This window comes from Balaenoptera acutorostrata, chromosome 8, assembly GCF_949987535.1.
Source record: "Balaenoptera acutorostrata chromosome 8, mBalAcu1.1, whole genome shotgun sequence".
Lineage (NCBI taxonomy): Eukaryota > Metazoa > Chordata > Mammalia > Artiodactyla > Balaenopteridae > Balaenoptera > Balaenoptera acutorostrata.
Window position 1 is genome coordinate 4,628,351 of NC_080071.1, and position 20,342 is coordinate 4,648,692.

Sequence of the window (20,342 nt, forward strand, 5' to 3'; positions counted from 1 at the left end):
TTTCTTCAGTAAATATTTTCCCATTTATTGAATGGGGACTTATGGCAGTTTAGGATATGTTCCATCAGACACTTCAGCCTGAACTGCTTGGGGACGATTAAAACAATAACAAGGATAATATTTTAGTTTTCAAATCTTTGCTACAACTTACATCTGAAAAAAGCACCAGCTCTTCCAGCTAAAGTTGTACACTATGCCATTAATTTGAAAGTATCCTTTCCCAATAGTTACTGGTAAAAAACCTGACTTTATAGAACTTTATACAATACCATAGTGTTTGTAAAATTAAAGCATAATTCCTATATTAATTTTCTAATTATATGAACAGAGTTATTGGGAATTTAAACATGTGTACCTATATTTTGAAAAATTATGATATATTAAAAAAAGATGAATGAGCCTATTAGCTAAAAGAAGTTCAGATAAAATAAGGTCTCTTTTTAACCAATAGAGTGGCTTGCAAAATTGGAAAGTCAAAGAAAAAGTGAAGATGGATTCTGATGATTAATTCAGTAGCTCCATAGTAATATAGTGTTTACACATCAGTAGTTAGAGAAAAAAAAAAAAAAGGTTTCAACTAACAAAGACAACCTTAATGTTTTACTAGTACCCTTGAACATGTATTATGCCCCTTTCATAAATCCTAAATGTTGTGTTGGAGCTAAGTTTGTTAATAGTCCATCTTTCAGGTAGTATTTTTGAAGTCTGCTAACCACAAGGTCCACTGCTAAATAACTTAAGTCTCCTCTCTTTAACCTAAAACTATGCTGAGGGTCTTCTCTGGCAACCCCAAAGCAATTCTTGGAAGAGTAGTGGGTTGTCTGTGTCTTAGGTTAGCCCTGCAATACTGATGTGTTAAGGAATTGGTATGCCCCAGCTTCTGAATGGTAGATTACAACTTCTTTTTTCCTTCCTGCAATGCAACTGTTCAAATAAACATTAAAAACATTTTATGAGCCTGTCGTCTTATATCCCACAACTCTTGTCAGACTCTGATTTTTTTAAACGGAAATTATTTCAGATCAAACACTATAAAGAAGAATTTCTTACCCTGCTATTGGATCTACTGCTACTGCTTTAGGATTATGAAGTTCCAGGTCAATCAGGGTGACACACACAGACCCGTTGTAATTACACACAAAGATCCGGTCACTGACATGGTCCACAAAATAGAGATTTCTGGTGAGCCAGTCAATCGCCATTTGTTGCACATCTGAAAAACACACACACAAAATCACTGAATCACAGGTGCAAATTTAGTATCATAAGCCAAAGAGTACATAAGTCTACCCAAACCACCACAGAGGATATTTCAAAAGTACAGGTAGTTTTATGATTTAAAAAAAAAAAAAAATTGCAAGGATAATTTCTTGCTATGCCAAAGGAAGTAAGTAGTTATTCTGTAAAATAATGACTACCGCTTGATACCTTTCTTCTTGCTATCTAAGGACTGAAGATGACCTAGATAAAAGGACAGGGAGTTTCTAAATCCTAAAGAATAGGTATTTACAATAAAATATTTCTCCTAGTTTTTGCATTTGTCCATATAGTTCATTTAACCCAATGGGCATAAGTGGTTCAGTGACACAGCTAAATGCTTTCGCAGTAAGAGGAGTAAATACTTCTTGTGAACTAAGGTAAACCCTTATTTTCAGATCCTCTTCTATTTAAAAAAAAAAAAAGGAGAGGTAGAAAAGGAGAGCTGTAAATACCTTTATTTACAAAAAGTATCCAATACTTGGAAATAAAGCAAAAGGAGGAATGATATGTTCTTTTGATGGCATATGTAGGCAATGTAAAACAGGATCGCTCAAAGATTGATTAATTCTCTAGAAGAGCACTGTTGAATACTACTTTCTGCAATATTGGAAATATTCTATTATCTATGCTGTACAAGAAAATAATGACTAACTGTGTCTAGTGAGCATTTAAAATGTGGCTAGTGTGACTGAAAAACCGAACCTTTATTGAATTTCACTTTAATTGATTCAAATTTAAATTTTAAAGAAAGGAGGAAGCTAGTGACTTGGATGGTGCAACTCTAGAAGAATGTATCTGTTGTTTGTTTTTTTTTAACATCTTTATTGGAGCATAATTGCTTTACAATGTTGTGTTAGTTTCTGCTGTATAACAAAGTGAATCAGCTATATGTATACATACATCCCCATATCCCCTCCCTTTGCGTCTCCCTCCCACCCTCCCTATCCCACCTCTCTAGGTGGTCACAAAGCACCAAGTTGATCTCCCCGTGTGATGCAGCTGCTTCCCACTAGCTATCTATTTTACTTTTGGTAGTGTATATACTTCAATTGCTACTCTCTCACTTCATCCTAGCTTACCCTTCCCCCTCCCCGTGCCCTCAAGTCCATTCTCTACATCTGCGTCTTTATTCCTGTCCTGCACCTAGGTTCATCAGAACCTTTTTTTTTTTTTTTTTTTTAGATTCCATATATATGTGTTAGCATACGGTATTTGTTTTTCTTTCTCTGTCTTACTTCACTCTGTATGACAGACTCTAGGTCCATCCACCTCACCACAAGTAACTCAATATGTGCCACATCTTCTTTATCCATTCATCTGTCAATGGACACTTAGGTTGCTTCCATGTCCTGGCTATTGTAAATAGTGCTGCAATGAACATTGTGGTACAAGACTCTTTTTGAATTATGGTTTTCTCAGGGTATATGCCCAGTAGTGGGATTGCTGGGTCGTATGGTAGTTCTATTTTTAGTTTTTTAAGGAACCTCCATACTGTTCTCCATAGTGGCTGTATCAATTTACATTTCCACCAACAGTGCAAGAGGGTTCCCTTTTCTCCACACCCCCTCCAGCATTTATTGTTTATAGATTTTTTGATGACGGCCATTCTGACTGGTGTGAGGTGATACCTCATTGTAGTTTTGATTTGCATTTCTCTAATGATTAGTGATGTTGAGCATCCTTTTATGTGTTTCTTGGCAATCTGTATATCTTCTTTGGAGAAATGTCTATTTAGGTCTTCTGCCCGTTTCTGGATTGGGTTTTTTGTTTTTGTGATATTGAGCTGCATGAGCTGCTTGTATATTTTGGAGATTAAACCTTTGTCAGTTGCTTCATTTGTAAATATTTTCTCCCATTCAGAGGGTTGTCTTTTCACCTTCTTATGGTTTCCTTTGCTGTGCAAAAGCTTTGAAGTTTCATTAGGTCCCATTTGTTTACTTTTGTTTTTATTTTCATTTCTCTAGGAGGTGGGTCAAAAAGTATCTTGCTGTCATTTATGTCACAGAGTGTTCTGCCTATGTTTTCCTCTAACAGGTTTATAGTGTCTGGCCTTACATTTAGGTCTTTAATCCATTTTGAGTTTATTTTTGTGTATGGTGTTAGGGAGTGTTCGAATTTCATTCTTTCACATGTAGCTGTCTAGTTTTCCCAGCACCACTTATTGAAGAGGCTGTCTTTTCTCTATTGTATATTCTTGCCTCCTTTATCAAAGATAAGGTGACCATACGTGTGTGGGTTTATCTCTGGGCTTTCTATCCTGTTCCATTGATCTATATTTCTGTTTTTGTCCAGTACCATACTGTCTTGATTACTGTAGCTCTGTAGTACAGTCTGAAGTCAGGGAGCCTGATTCTTCCAGCTCCATTTTTCTTTCTCAAGATTGCTTTGGCTATTCTGGGTCTTTTGTGTGTCCACACAAATTGTGAAATCTTTTGTTCTAGTTCCGTGAAAAATGCCACTGGTAGTTTGATAGGGATTGCACTGAATCTGTAGATTGCTATGGGTAGTATAGTCATTTTCACAATGTTGATTCTTCCAATCCAAGAACACAGTATAGCTCTCCATCTGTTGGTATCATCTTTAATTTCTTTCATCAGTGTCTTATAGTTTTCTGCATACAGGTCTTTTATCTCCTTAGGTAGGTTTATTCCTAGGTATTTTATTCTTTTTGTTCCAGTGGTAAATGGGAGTGTTTCCTTAATTTCTCTTTGAGATTTTTCATCATTAGTGTATAGGAATCCAAGAGATTTCTGTGCATTAATTTTGTATCCTGCTACTTTACCAGATTCATTGATTAGCTCTAGGAGTTTTCTGGTAGCATCTTTCGGATTCTCCATGAATAGTATCATGTCATCTGCAAACAGTGACAGTTTTATTTCTTCTTTTCCAATTTGTTCCTTTTATTTCTTTTTCTCCTCTGATTGCTGTCGCCAAAACTTCCAAAACTATGTTGAATAATAGTGGTGAGAGTGGGCAAGCTTGTCTTGTTCCTGATCTTCGTGGAAATGGTTTCAGTTTTTCACCATTGAGAATGATGTTGGCTGTGGGTTTATCATATATGGCCTTTATTATTTTGAGGTAAGTTCCCTCTATGCCTACTTTCTGGAGAGTTTTTATCATAAACAGGTGTCAAATTTTGTTGAAAGCTTTTTCTGCATCTACTGAGATGATCTTATGGTTTTTATCCTTCAATTTGTTAATATGGTGTATCACATTGATTGATTTGCCTACACTGAAGAATCCTTGCATTCCTGGGATAAACCCCACTTGATCATGGTGTGTGATCCTTTTAATGTGCTGTTGGATTCTCTTTGCTAGTATTCTGTTGAGGATTTTTGCCTTTATGTTCATCAGTGATATTGGCCTGTAGTTTTCTCTCTTTGTGACATCTTTGTCTGGTTTTGGTATCAGGGTGATGGCGGCCTTGTAGAATGAGTTTGGGAGTATTCCTCCCTCTGCTATATTTTTGAAGAGTTTGAGAAGGATAGGTGTTAGCTCTTTGTATATGTTTTTTTCTTTTTTAATTAATTAATTAATTAATTAATTGCTGTGTTGGGTCTTCGTTTCTCTGCGAGGGCTTTCTCTAGTTGCGGTGAGTGGGGGCCACTCTTCATCACGGTGCATGGGCCTTTCACTGTCACGGCCTCTCTTGTTGTGGGGCACAGGCTCCAGACGTGCAAGCTCAGTAGTTGTGGCTCACGGGCCTAGTTGCTCTGCGGCATGTGGGATCTTCCCGGACCAGGGCTCAAACCCATGTTCCCTGCTTTGGCAGGCAGATTCTCAACCACTGCGCCACCAGAGAAGCCCTGTATATGTTTTTGACTTGAGTATTTTCTATTTGATCAGAACTACACTGTGAAATTTCATGCTAACCTGTTGATATTTATCTAGTAGAAAGGATAACCCCAAAAATTCTAGTCTCTTAGCCTGTGAGGCACTGCCCATTTTTATACCTAACTACAGATCTCATTTAAACATTCTTTTTCTTTAAGATGCCTAGAAGCATTGAATTCCACTAATGCTCTTAGACTATCAGTATTGGGCTGGTTCCCCCAATAACGCAATACATAAATTTCTGGTCCATATTCATTCCTGAATTTTATGACAGCCATATATTTATCTATTGAAAATTATATTTTGATACCTCCTTGTGTGAACTATATATGGATCTATGATTCATTGGCTAAGTAGAGTTTCTTTCTGTAATCTGAACCTAAATGCTCTTCTTACTCTATGCTTCAAAAGACTCTTAGTAACATGCTGCTACATGAATGATATTCTTTCAATAAAAAACTAACATAGATGCATATGCCATCATTATATTCATAATGGTATATATATATTGTCAAAGCAAGGTAGAGAAAGCAGCAATTTTGTGGGAATTTCTATCAGTCCCTACAAGGGCAAGCAAAAAGTAGATATTGCAGTTCACTGGATAAAGATTGTCAGTCTATCAACTACAGTTTCATTTCTGAATTACACAGTCTTTATGGAAACATAAGCATTTAAATGTTTCACAAAGTACATGAATCAGTTCAGCAGCCAGGAGTTTTAAATTTCTGAACTATTTTTTCTGTCTCCAGAAATGTGGAAATGTATACTTAGCTTTGTTTTTTATTCCCTTTGCATTATTATAGCAGCTAGAGAACAGAACCCACTGTTTCAAATGCCATTTCAGATACCTAGGGTTCAGATAAATTATGTGCCAAAGTCCATTCAATGACCCATCTCTCATGCTAGGCATGCAGTTGGTTTAGTCTACGCAATTGTAAATTCAGACAAAAGAGCTGTTTGACAGCATTCACAACTTCTTTCAACTCTGTATGGCTGCAGAAAGATGCTCTGCTACTGAAACAATAGGTATTGTTAACAACATCCTAGTTTGAAGCAGCAAGGTCTCACTAGAGAACCTAATAATTAGCCAAACCATAACTGTGGGAATTGGCATTGTTTCCTTTCCCTATATTTGAAGTTTCTATCTGCTTTTAATGTGATATTTATTAAGATTAGAGAATTAAAGTAATTAAACAAGGAGTTCCAGTAAGCAAGCCAACAGATAGATAGATAGATAGATAGATGATAGATAGATAGATAGATAGATGACTTGAACATTTTAGGAGATTTTTACGACATTACAAAATTGTCTCTAAAATTTTAGTAAGACCCTTATTACTTTACTGTTACTAGAAAAAAAATTACATATGTTCCTGTTATTATGTTTCTCTGGTTGCCTTGTATTCATTCTTCAAACAAAAGTGCCCAGGATTTTGCCCTCACTGTTCTTTACAAATAGCTGCTTTATGGTCATTCAGAATTTCTTACTTGCCAAAAGCAAAGTTTGCTTTTCTGTTCGTATCTACATCTGAAAGTATTGACCACTTTCTTCTGAATCATAAAATAATCTAGGGGCTTCCCTGGTGGTGCAGTGGTTAAGAATCTGCCTGCCAATGCAGGGGACACGGGTTCGAGCCCTGGTCTGGGAAGATCCCACATGCCGCTGAGCAGCTGGGCCCGTGAGCCACAACTACTGGGCCTGCGCGTCTGGAGCCTGTGCTCCGCAACAAGAGAGGCCACGATAGTGAGAGGCCGGCGCACTGCGATGAAGAGTGGCCCCCGCTTGCTGCAACTAGAGAAAGCCCTCGCACAGAAACGAAGACCCAACACAGCCAAAAATAAATAAATTAAATAAAATAATGTAAATATCAATATTAATAAACTTTTAAATTACAGTGAAAAAATATTGAAAGTATTTTGAAACTTGTTAAAGTATTATATAAATATAAGTAACTTTATCTTTTTAAAACCCAATATATGTTAGGTGTAAAAACTTAAAGTTGTACCCAGTGGAAATTAATTTTAAAATTCAAGGGAAAAGTTTTAAAAAAGAAGATACTTATGATAATCTATAATTGGATAAAAAAAGTTACATCAGCTTTTTCATCACATCATAAGGTAAGGAATTAATTAACAGAATTGGTGAATGCAGAACTTAAATATTTTTGATTCACTACAATGCAATATATGCTCAGTGTTATGGACTAAATTGTTTTCCCCCCAAATTCATATGTTAAAGTCCTAACCCCCAGCACCTCAAAATGTGACTATATTTGTAAATAAAATCTTTAAAGAGATTATTATATTAAAATGAGGCCATTAGGGTGGGCTCTAAACCAAACTTACTGATGTCCTTATAAAAAGAGATTAGGACATACAGAGACAACACTGGGGCTACCTGCACACAGAGGAAAGGCCATCAGCAAGCCAAGGAGGTCTCAGAAAGTCCAAACCTGCAGCACCTTGATCTTGGACTTCCAGCCTTCAGAACTATGAGAAAACAGATTTCTGTTTTTTGAGCCACCCAGTCTGTGGTGTTTTGTTACGGCAGCTCTAGCAAATACTACTAAAGTATTATTTCAAGTATTATTCAGTAGAGTAGTTTATGCCAGAAAATAATTGAGAACAAAGTCAAAATCTTGCTAAGAAAAAGTATAAAAGGAATGTCTGCATGTGTGTTTAATGCCATACTGGACCATCGTCTAATAGGCCTTTTCAAAGACTGTTTAGTTCTCTAGGGAATATACCTTTGTTTAATTTACAATTTAATGTTGATTAGGTCCCAGTCTCTATGAATTTAAATATAAATGTGTAGATTGATACATTAAAAATAATTTTTGTCCAATAGAGATGCAAATGATTTCCATCAGGTAGTAAATATAACCCCAGTTTTACTGTCCAGTATGATGTTAACTAGTTTTATATCTAATTTTATAATCGTAATTCAGAATTTTTTCTTTCACTGATTGTAAATACTTCAGTCTTTTCTGTACTTCTTTGAACCAGATTTACCATCCTGCTGGTTCTCTTATTAATGAGTTAAATAATTCCTTAATATACGTTCATTAAATATTTGTACAAGTCATGTTTTTAACTTTTTGAAAATTATATGTTGACAAAGTTGAGTACTTGATTTTTCTTTAATTATTTGCTATATTTAACTAGCCAGAAATAGCAAATATAAACGTCCACAAGATTAGAAAGATAACATAAATAGGTAAAACCTGTTAAGAGGGATTATGACAAATCTAGATGATGACTTAAATGTATACATCTCCCTGAAAAAGAAGACTCAATTTCAGCTGATTGTTTTGACACAGAAATGCTGTATTGTTTCAAAGAAGTGCAAAATAAGAATTTCTGAACTTCATTTGAAGTCTGCCAAATTTTAAATATGGTAAACTGATGTTTTTTTAATTATAAAATATTTTGTGTTTCAAACAAAACCTGTCTGCGGCTAAACTGGATCGAAGGCCTCTAGTGTGATTATATACCAAAGTAAAGCAGTGTATATCATTTAGTTCAGCCTAACTCCCTACTTAGAGTATGTTCTACTTCATAAAAGCCTCTGTTTTTGTATTAAATAAATATAATATCCAGTTTACAAAGTGGCCAGGGGATTAAATCAGACAACACACATTAAGAATCCAGTACAATGACATGCAGTAGGTATTCCACAAATATTAGTTGCTTCCCAGAGGGAACTAAAAGACTGCACTTGAGTTTATGTCTCTGTGACAGCTTATAATACGCACACACTAGAGAACAGCACAGTACTAGCAATAAATAAGCTAACTGATAATAAGTTAGTAGTTTTGATAATCTAAAAAATGTGTCCACAAACATTTTGATACTCCCCCTTGCAAAGGGTAGAGCTTAATTCTCCTCCACTTGAATGTGGGCTCTTCTTTGTGACTGGTTTGTACTAAATAGAATGTGGTACAAACTTAGAGAACAAACTTATGGTTACCAGGGGGGAGGGGTCAGGGGGAGGGATAGTTAGAGAGTTTGGGATTGACATGTACACACTGCTATATTTAAAATGGATAGCCAACAAGGACCTACTGTATAGCACAGGGAACTCTGTTCAATATTATGTAACAATCTAACTGGGAAAAGAACTTGAAAAAGAATAGATACATGTATATGTATAACTGAATCACTTTGCTGTACACCTGAAACTAACACAACATTGTTAATCACCTATACTCAAATATAAAATAAAAAGTTAAAAAAATAAATAAATAGAATGTGGTAGAAATGACACAGTGTGGTTTCCAAGACTAAGTCATAAAAGGTATTATAACTTCCATTTTGCTCTCTCTCTCTTTGGATCACTCACTCTGGTGGAAGCCAGCTGCTATGCTATGATGATATACAAGCAACCTTGTGCCAAGATCCATGTAGGAAAGGAGAGAAGTCTACTGCCAATAATCACAAGAATGAGCTTGGAAGCCAGTCTTCCAGTCCCAGTGAAGCCACTGGATGCCTGCAGTCCTGGCCAACATCTTCATTACAACCTCATGAGAAACCCTATGACAACCACCTAGCTTAGCATCCCCTGAATTTCTGACACACAGAAAGTGTAAGATAATAGATGTTTGCTGTTTTTAAGCCACTAAGTTTTGGGATAATTTGCTATGCAGAAATAGAAAACTAATACAGTAGTCAAATCCCTATAATTTTTAAAATTAGATTTTGTTGACTTCCCATCACTTGGATGTTATTTTTAGACCTATATCTAAACTAGACTGTCTATACCAATAACAGTTTTGGTTCGCTTAAATTACCTGTAATTCAGCTTAATGCTAAATCATGAAGGATATTCCATAAATGCTCATAAATGAAGCCAGGGAAATTTAAAAATAACTTGTCTTGAAATTTTCTGCTCTACTTATACAAAATATGGTTCTGTGATGAAACAACTATATTTGGGCATGATCAAGATGATCCCTCACACAGTCCTCTCCTCAAGAAGGGTAGAATTAGACAGTGTTAGCATCATGAAGAAAATAAGACAGGATAATGACTTCAGTGACTGATCACAGAGGGCATTCTGAGGAGAGGATATTTGAACTGAGCTCAGTGTGACAAGAAGTTGTTAGGCATGTGGAGATTTGGGGGCAGAGCCTACCAAGGAGGAATGAGCTTGGCATATTCTAAAAATGAGTAGAAGTAGGAGGAGCTATATCATAGCTAAAATATGGATGAACAAGAAAAGATGACTCAGCAAAGATTGGCAGAAGTATGTAAACTACAGTAAGCAGACAGACTTCATAATAATTTCCTGTAAAACCAGGGGATTATTTTGTTTTAAATGTGATTTTTAAATTTTTATCATACAGTAAATGCACATGATTTAAAAAGTAACACCCCATCAAGGCTTACAGTGAAAAACAGCAGTGTCCACTTCACCTCTCTGTACTGTCTTTCAGTTGCTATAGCTACTTCAATTGTATTTATTTCCCTAATTCTATATGGCGTGTCTCTACTATAATTTTAAGGTTTTTAAAGTTTGTATATAATCTATTAACTTTCTATTACACACGATTAGGAGTTAATTCTTTATACCCCTACACACACACACACACACACACACACACGCATATGCACATTCACACTTTCTCTCCCCTGATCTTCCCACAACCTTAATTTTCAATTAAATTAATACTCAATGTTTATATAATTATGACAATACACATTTTTGTTGTCAAATGAAAAAAGTAATATAATATGATTATACTTCCTTCTTGAACAACTTTTGTGGTTTTTTTAACATTCCCAAGTTTCTTCTCTTTGCTGTAATTAATTATTGCATAATTCAAAAAAAAAGAAAAACACTTCTGGGAACGTAAATTGGTGCAGCCACTATGGAGAACAGCATGGAGGTTCCTCAAAAAACTAAAAAATAGAGTAATCATATAATACAGCAATCTCATTCCTGGGCATATATCTGGAAATGATGAAAACTCTACTTAGAAAAGATGCATGCACCCCAATGTTCATAGCAGCAATATTTACAATAGCCAAGACATGGAAACAACCTATATGTCCATCGACAGATGACTGGATAAAGTAGATGTGGTACATATATACAGTGGAATATTACTTAGCTGTTAGAAAAGAATGAAATAATGCAATTTGCAGCTACATGGATGGACCTAGAGATTATCATACTAAGCAAAGTAAGTCAGAAAGAGAAACACAAATACCGTATTATATCACTTATATGTGGAATGTAAAAAAAAAAAAGATACAAATGAACTTATTTATAAAACAGAAACAGACTCACAGACAGAAAACAAATTTATGATTACCAAAGGGGAAAGGGAGAGGGGGAAAGGATAAATGAGGATCTTGGGATTAACAGAAACACACTACTACATAAAAAATAGATAAACAACAAGAACCTCCTGTATAGCACAGGGAACAATATTCAGTACCTTGTGATAACCTATAATGGAAAAGAACCTGAAAAAGAATATATATATATATACACACACACACATATATATACACATACATACATATAACTGAATCACTTTGCTATACACGTAAAACCAACACAACATTGTAAATCAACTATACTTCAATTAAAAAAACAAAAACAAAAAAACTCTGAAATTCCTCTCTAAGTGGAAACACACAGAAATCTACTGACTTCTTTTGCTTTTGACATCTTTCCTGTTACCTGCCTTGTTCTTGCTACAATTTGTACTGGTTGCTTCATAGCCATGGTCTTGGGGTTTCCTCTTATCAACCCATTCATTGTTTAACTGCTTCAGAAATAAAACCTCTGATTTTCTGCTCAAGTAGGAGATAAGAACTTGCCTGGCTATAGAGACTGGGAGAGGGAATTTAGAAGCCTACTTATTCTCAAAATAGGTTCTAAGCTAATCCTCTTACTACTAGCCCTATCCTATGTCTGTACCTTCAGAAGTGCCCAGAGTCTCTAATTTTTGAGCCTTTCTGGGGTTCTTCATCTTGCCACCACTTCTGTACTCAGCAAAGCAGAAAAACATTAACCTACTTCATTTATCATTTAATCATCCATTCTTTATTATCCAAAATTATCTCACATGCTTTGTCTCCTCTCTTTTTCTTTTTATCTTTTTGGGTTAATACAATTAAAGACTTAAAAAAAAAAAAAAGCTATATTTACAATGGAACTCCAGAAAAGAACAGATATAATATAAACACTTTTGCTCAATCTGCAGTGTTTAACAGAAAGTCCCTGGGGACAGTTTCAAGGGAGGAAGTTAGACAGCTGTTTAGCACTTTTTAAAAGACAATTCTGGGTGCTATGTGGATGAAACGGGCAAAATCTGAAAGCAGATGACCAGTCAGGAAGATCCTGCAACTTTCAGCAGAGATACTGTGGCTTCAAAGAATATCAGAGCAATGGTGAGATTATGCGGCATACACTCCCCATATTTCCTCTGTCATCATTAAATATATAATCATATTTAAAGGACTGTATTTAAGTCATATTCTAGCTTAGGTGAAAGAGCCAAGAATGATAGAAATTTTGAAGACACCAAAAAACCCATAAATTTTCCAAATACATATTGCTTTTATACACATGTCTGTTCTTTTCATATTTTATGAATGTTTTAACTTAACAATTTTACTTCCGTTCAAATATTGTCCCTTAAGCTGTGATGTTGCCTTCACTGAAGAGAATTATAGTGTTTCTAATGTAAATACAGAGAAGAGCAGGTAAAAATGAAATTTAAAAAATGATGAGATTATAAAGAAACTATTTTGTTTTCCCTGATTTATATGTCTCTTGTTTTAGGTGGGAAATTAACATTTCAGTTTTACACCACATTTCTTTGCTAGAACATTTCAAAATCCCACTGAATGATGAGATGATGTAATTGCATTTATTTTTATATGTCACCACAATCAAGAAGCATATACTTACTTTATCCCTAGATTATACTAAATAAACTGAATCGAGCAAGCAAAGTCTCTGTCTGCTTGGTATAATAATTAAAATGGTATCAAAGAAGTTCGGAAGCAGAAGCAAGAAGAACTACAATCCTGCAGCCTGTGGAACAAAAACCACATTCACAGAAAGATAGACAAGATGAAAAGGCAGAGGGCTATGTAACAGATGAAGGAACAAGATAAAACCCCAGAAAAACAACTAAATGAAGTGGAGATAGGCAACCTTCCAGAAAAAGAATTCAGAATAATGATAGTGAAGATGATCCAGGACCTTGGAAAAAGAATGGAGGCAAAGATAGAGAAGATGTAAGAAATGCTTAACAAAGACCTAGAAGAATTAAAGAAAAAACAAAAAGAGATGAACAATACAATAACTGAAATGAAAACTACACTAGAAGGAACCAATAGCAGAATAACTGAGGCAGAAGAAAGGATACGTGACCTGGAATACAGAACGGTGGAATTCACTGCTGCAGAACAGAATAAAGAAAAAAGGATGAAAAGAAATGAAGACAGCCTAAGAGACCTCTGGGACAACATTAAACGCAACAACATTGGCATTATAGGGGTCCCAGAAGGAGAAGAGAGAGAGAAAGGATCAGAGAAAATATTTGAAGAGATTATAGTCGAAAACTTCCCTACCATGGGAAAGGAAATAGCCACCCAAGTCCAGGAAGCGCAGCGAGTCCCATACAGGATAAGCCCAAGGAGAAACACGCCGAGACACATAGTAATCAAATTGGCAAAAGTTAAAGACAAAGAAAAATTATTGAAAGCAGCAAGGGAAAAACGACAAATAACATAAAAGGGAACTCCCATAAGGTTAACAGCTGATTTCTCAGCAGAAACTCTACAAGCCAGAAGGGAGTGACTTAAAGGGATGAAAGGGAAGAACCTACAACCAAGATTACTCTACCTGGCAAGGATCTCATTCAGATTCGATGGAGAAATCAAAAGCTTTACAGACAAGCAAAAGCTAAGAGAATTCAGCACCACCAAACCAGCTCTACAACAAATGCTAAAGGAATTTCGCTAAGTGGGAAACACACGAGAAGAAAACGACCTACAAAAACAAACCCAAAACAATTAAGAAAATGGTCATAGGAACATACACATCGATAATTACCTTAAACGTGAATGGATTAAATGCTCCAACCAAAAGACACAGGCTTGTTGAATGGATGCAAAAACAAGACCCATATATATGCCATCTACAAGAGACCCACTTCAGACCTAAGGACACATACAGACTGAAAGTGAGGGGATGGAAAAGATATTCCATGCAAATGGAAATCAAAAGAAAGCTGGAGTAGCAATACTCATATCAGATAAAATAGACTTTAAAATAAAGAATGTTACAAGAGACAAGGAAGGATACTACATAATGATCAAGGGCTCACTCCAACAAGAAGATATAACAATTATAAATATATATGCACCCAACATAGGAGCACCTCAATACATAAGGCAACTGCTAACAGCTATAAAAGAGGAAATCGACAGTAACACAATAATAGTGGGGGACTTTAACACCTCACTTAAACCAACGGACAGATCACCCAAAATGAAAATAAATAAGGAAACAGAAGCTTTAAATGACACAATAGAGCAGATGGATTTAATTGATATATATAGGACATTCCATCCAAAAACAGCAGATTACACTTTCTTCTCAAGTGTGCATGGAACATTCTCCAGGATAGATCACATCTTGCATCAGAAATCAAGCCTCAGTAAATTTAAGAAAATTGAAATCATATCAAGCATCTTTTCTGACCACAATGCTATGAGATTAAAAATCAATTACAGGGAAAAAAAGGTAAAAAACACAAACACATGGAGGCTAAACAATACATTACTCAATAACCAAGAGATCACTGAAGAAATCAAAGAGGAAATAAAAAAATACCTAGAGACAAATGACAATGAAAACACGATGATCCAAAATCTATGGGTTGCAGCAAAAGCAGTTCTAAGAGGGAAGTTTATAGCTATACAAGCCTACCTCAAGAAACAAGAAAAATATCAAGTAAACAATCTAACCTTACACCTAAAGGAACTGGAGGAAGAAGAACAAACAAAACCCAAAGTTAGTAGAAGGAAAGAAATCATAAAGATCAGAGCAGAAATAGATGAAATAGAAACAAAGAAAACAATAGCAAAGATCAATAAAACTAAAAGCTGGTTCTTTGAGAAGATAAACAAAATTGATAAACCATTAGCCAGACTCATCAAGAAAAAGAGGGAGAGGACTCAAATAAATAAAATTAGAAATGAAAAAGGAGAAGTTACAACAGACACGGCAGAAATACAGAGCATCCTAAGAGACTACTACAAGCAACTCTATCCCAAAAAAATGGACAACCTGGAAGAAATGGACAACTTCTTAAAAAGGTACAACCTTCCATGACTGAACCAGGAAGAAACAGAAAATATGAACACACCAATCACAAGTAATTAAATTGAAACTGTGATTAAAAATCTTCCAACAAACAAAAGTCCAGGAATAGATGACTTCACAGGTGAATTTTATCAAACATTTAGAGAAGAGCTAACACCCATCCTTCTCAAACTCTTCCAAAAAATTGCAGAGGAAGGAACACTCCCAAACTCATTCTATGAGGCCACCATCACCCTGATACCAAAACCAGACAAAGACACTACAAAAAAAGAAAATTACAGACCAATATCACTGATGAATATAGATGCAAAAATCCTCAACAAAATACTAGCAAACAGAATCCAACAACACATTAAAAGGATCATACACCACGATCAAGTGGGATTTATCCCAGGGATGCAAGGATTCTTCAATATATACAAATCAATCAATGTGATGCACCATATTAACAAATTGAAGAATAAAAACCATATGATCATCTCAATAGATGCAGAAAAAGCTTTTGACAAAATTCAACACCCATTTATGATAAAAACTCTCCAGAAAGTGGGCATAGAGGGAAGCTACCTCAAAATAATAAAGGCCATATACGACAAACCCACAGCAAACATCATTCTCAATGTTGAAAAACTGAAAGCATTTCCTCTAAGATCAGGAACGAGACAAGGATGTCCACTCTCACCACTATTATTCAACATAGTTTTGGAAGTCCTAGCCACGGCAAACAGAGAAGAAAAAGAAATAAAATGAATACAAATTGGAAAAGAAGAAGTAAAACTGTCACTGTTTGCAGATGACATGATACTATACATAGAGAACCTTAAAAAGGCCACCAGAAAATTCCTAGAGCTACTCAATGAATTTGGTAAAGTTGCAGGATATAAAATTAATGCACAAAAATCTCTTGCATTACTATACATTAATGATTAAAATCTGAAAGAGAAATTATGGAAACACTCCCATTTACCATTGCAACAAAAAGAATAAAATACCTAGGAATAAGCCTACCTAGGGAAACAAAAAACCTGTACACAGAAAACTATAAGACACTAATGAAAGAAATTAAAGATGATACCAACAGATGGAGAGATATACCATGGTCTTGGACTGGAAGAATCAATATTGTGAAAATGACTATACTACCCGAAGGAATCTACAGATTCAATGCAATCCCTATTAAATTACCATTGGTATTTTTTACGGAACTAGAACAAATCATCTTAAAATTTGTATGGACACACAAAAGACCCCGAATAGCCAAAGCAGTCTTGAGGGAAAAAAACGGAGCTGGAGGAATCAGACTCCCTGACTTCAGACTATATTACAAAGCTACAGTAATCAAGACAATATAGTACTGGCACAAAAACAGAAACATAGATCAATGGAACAAGATAGAAAGCCCAGAGATAAACCCATGCACCTATGGTCAACTAATCTATGACAAAGGAGGCAAAGATATACAATGGAGAAAAGACAGTCTCTTCAATAAGTGGTGCTGGGAAAATTGGACAGCTACATGTAAAAGAATGAAATTAGAATACTCCCTAACACCATACACAAAAATAAACTCAAAATGGATTCAAGACCTAAATGTAAGACTGGACACTATAAAACTCTTAGAGGAAAACATAGGAAGAACACCCGTTGACATAAATCACAGCAAGATCTTTTTTGATCCACCTCCTAGAGTAATGGAAATAAAAACAAAAATTAACAAATGGCACCTAATGAAACTTCAAAGCTTTTGCACAGCAAAGGAAACCATAAACAAGACGAAAAGACAACCCTCAGAATGGGAGAAAATATTTGCAAATGAATCAATGGACAAAGGATTAATCTCCAAAATATATAAACAGCTCATACAGCTCAATATTAAAGAAACAAACAAGCCAATCCAAAAATGGGCAGAAGCCCTAAATAGACATTTCTCCAAAGAAGACATACAGATGGCCAAGAAGCACGTGAAAAGCTGCTCAACATCACTAATTATTAGAGAAATGCAAATCAAAACTACAATGAGGTATCACCTCACACCAGTTAAAATGGGCATCATCAGAAAATCTACAAACAACAAATGCTGGAGAGGGTGTGGAGAAAAGGGAACCTTCTTGCACTGTTGGTGGGAATGTAAATTGATACAGACACTATGGAGAACAGTATGGAGGTTCCTTAAAAAACTAAAAATAGAATTACCATATGACCCAGCAATCCCACTACTGGGCATATATGCTGGAAAAACCATAATTCAAAAAGACACATGCACCCCAATGTTCATTGCAGCACTATTTACAATAGCCAGGTCATGGAAGCAACCTAAATGCCCATCGACAGACGAATGGATAAAGAAGATGTAGTACATATATACAATGGAGTATTACTCAGCCATAAAAAGGAACAAAATTGAGTCATTTGTAGAGACGTGGATGGATCTAGAGACTGTCATACAGAGTGAAGTAGTCAGAAAGAGAAAAACAAATATCGTATATTAACGCATGTATGTGGAACCTAGAAAAATGGTACAGATGAACCGGTCTGCAGGGCAGAAGTTGAGACACAGATGTAGAGAACAAACGTATGGACGCCAAGGGGGGAAAACCGTGGTGGGGTGGGGATGGTGGTGTGCTGAACTGGGCAATTGGGATTGACATGTATACACTGATGTGTATAAAATTGATGCCTAATAAGAACCTGCTGTATAAAAAAACAAACAAACAAAATAAAACAACTAATACTAAACTTTCTTTGGGTTATTTGTATGGAAATATGTTAATATAAATGTTTCAGACATTACGTGAAATTTCTAAAAATCTTAAAAAAAACTGAATTGTAGTGATGCTTGCACAACTTTGTAAATTTACTAAAAAGCATTGAATTGTATACTTAAACTAGATGAAATTTTATGATATGTAAACTATACTACAATAAAGCTGCTTTTGAAAATGCAAAAAAAAAAAAGAAGTTCAATTTGGGTGTATGGTGGTCAGTTACAGCCTTAATCAGGAACAGAATCTGTGGCATGTTACAGAGCCCTTTTCTTTTCCTTTAAGGAAAGTTTGCCTCTTCCTATCTCTGTTCCAGTTTCGTAAATACATGAAATGTAGTCAAAGTGAGTATCAGTTTTTGATAGGAGTAGTCACAAAGTTCTACATACAATCTGTGTATATGTCTTTATGAAAAAAGGCAAAGGAGGTGTTTCTGACATGGTATGGTGAGCAGTATCAGGTATCTGTAACTTCCCTGTTCCACTATTTCTCAATTCCTTCCTCTATCCCAAGCTACAAGTCAATCATTTCCTATGGCAGACGCACTTAGAAAATATTCCAGTGTTATTATTCTCTCAATATAACAAAAAAACAAAAACAGTTTACACAGAAGTGTCTTCTTCCCACTAGGCAAAATATTATTTTCAACCCGTAACTCAAATGGATTCATCCTTCATTCTATTTTTATCTCTTCTCACTTCACCCCATATTAAATCTATCAGGCAATCTTAAGGCCTTCATCTGAAACTGTCCACTTCTTTCCATCTCTGCTCTTACTTTCCTTGCTCAAGACATTACTTTCTCTCCCCTGGATGCTACAATAACTTAACTGGACTCTCTGCTTCCCTTCTAGATGCACTATAACAATCTTCACAGAGCACCCAAAGTGATATTGTAAAACACAAATTATATCATGTCAGCAAAAAAGAAAACACCATTCTTTATAGTCTATGTTACATTTGACTGCCAGCTAAGAAAAGTCTTAACAAACTGATGGACTCTTGGGATTTACTCTCCTGTATGAATGTTTTCAAAAGCACATCACTGATATTTTGTGTGTGTGTGTTAGTTTCTGCTTTATAACAAAGTGAATCAGTTATACATATACATATGTCCCCATATCTCTTCCCTCTTGCATCTCCCTCCCTCCCACCCTCCCTATCGCACCCCTCTAGGTGGTCACAAAGCACCGAGCTGATCTCCCTGTGCTATGCGGCTGCTTCCCACTAGTTATCTATTTTACATTTGGTAGCATCACTGATATTTTCTTAAATACCTAAGTTTACTAAACTGTAGCTCAATTTTAAGTCAAAACTCTACAGAGTGTTTCTCTCTGTAACATTTTCCAGGAAGGCCACCCAGGAAATGAAGTGTAGTGGGCTACCAACTTCCATTATGTTATTGTTTCTTCTGCACAGTTTTAGTAAACAACAGGTTTTTCTCTAAATTTTGAGTCTGTATTCTTGTTTTCCAAAATATCAGTCCTCTTCTGAAAAATCTCTAATGACTTCCCCCACATTTAGCATAAAATTCAAAGTCTTCAATGTGGCTTACAAGGCTTCTAAACCTCCCTTTTAACTCATATCTTCCTTGCTCACTTCACTCCAGTTAAACCAACATCCTTAATTTTTCCTGAATTGCAAAGAAAGCTTCCTCCTTAGGACATCTGTACCTGATGTACAAGGAAAAAGAGTATATGAATGTGCATGCCTTGCCCTTTTGCTTATTCAGGTATCTGCTCAAATGTTACTTCTCAGAAAGGTCTCCCTTGACCAGTGGATATTGAGAAGACCACGCCCCCCACCCCAACCCCACATCCCCCAACAGGCACAATGACTCATTCCCACCAGTCAATATCATTGCCATCATTTAATTTTTTTTTGGAGCAGTCATATCGATCAAAATTAATTAATTATTTAGTAGTTCACCATCTCCCCACACTAGAATAAGCCCCATGTGATCAGGGATACTGTATGGCTCATTTACTGCTATATTACCAAAGCCTAGAATTGTGTTTAGCCCATGGTAAGTGTCCAATAAATATTTTCAAATCAATATGGCTCTTCTATTCCAAGTAACCTTTGCTCAAGAACCTCTTGCCTAAAATCCGTGCCTCCACCTCGACATCAGTC

General features: G+C 35.7%; 1 protein-coding gene across 1 annotated transcript in view; it reads right to left on the bottom strand.

Annotated features, from left to right (window-relative positions):
• The window catches only part of LRP1B (LDL receptor related protein 1B), a gene marked incomplete at its 5' end in the record, with an annotated part of 1,526,008 nt that overhangs the window by 935,316 nt on the left and 570,350 nt on the right, over positions 1-20,342 (bottom strand). Inside the window, 1 exon segment of the mRNA XM_057550915.1 lies at positions 1,051-1,213. Coding sequence (XP_057406898.1) covers positions 1,051-1,213 — 163 coding nt within the window.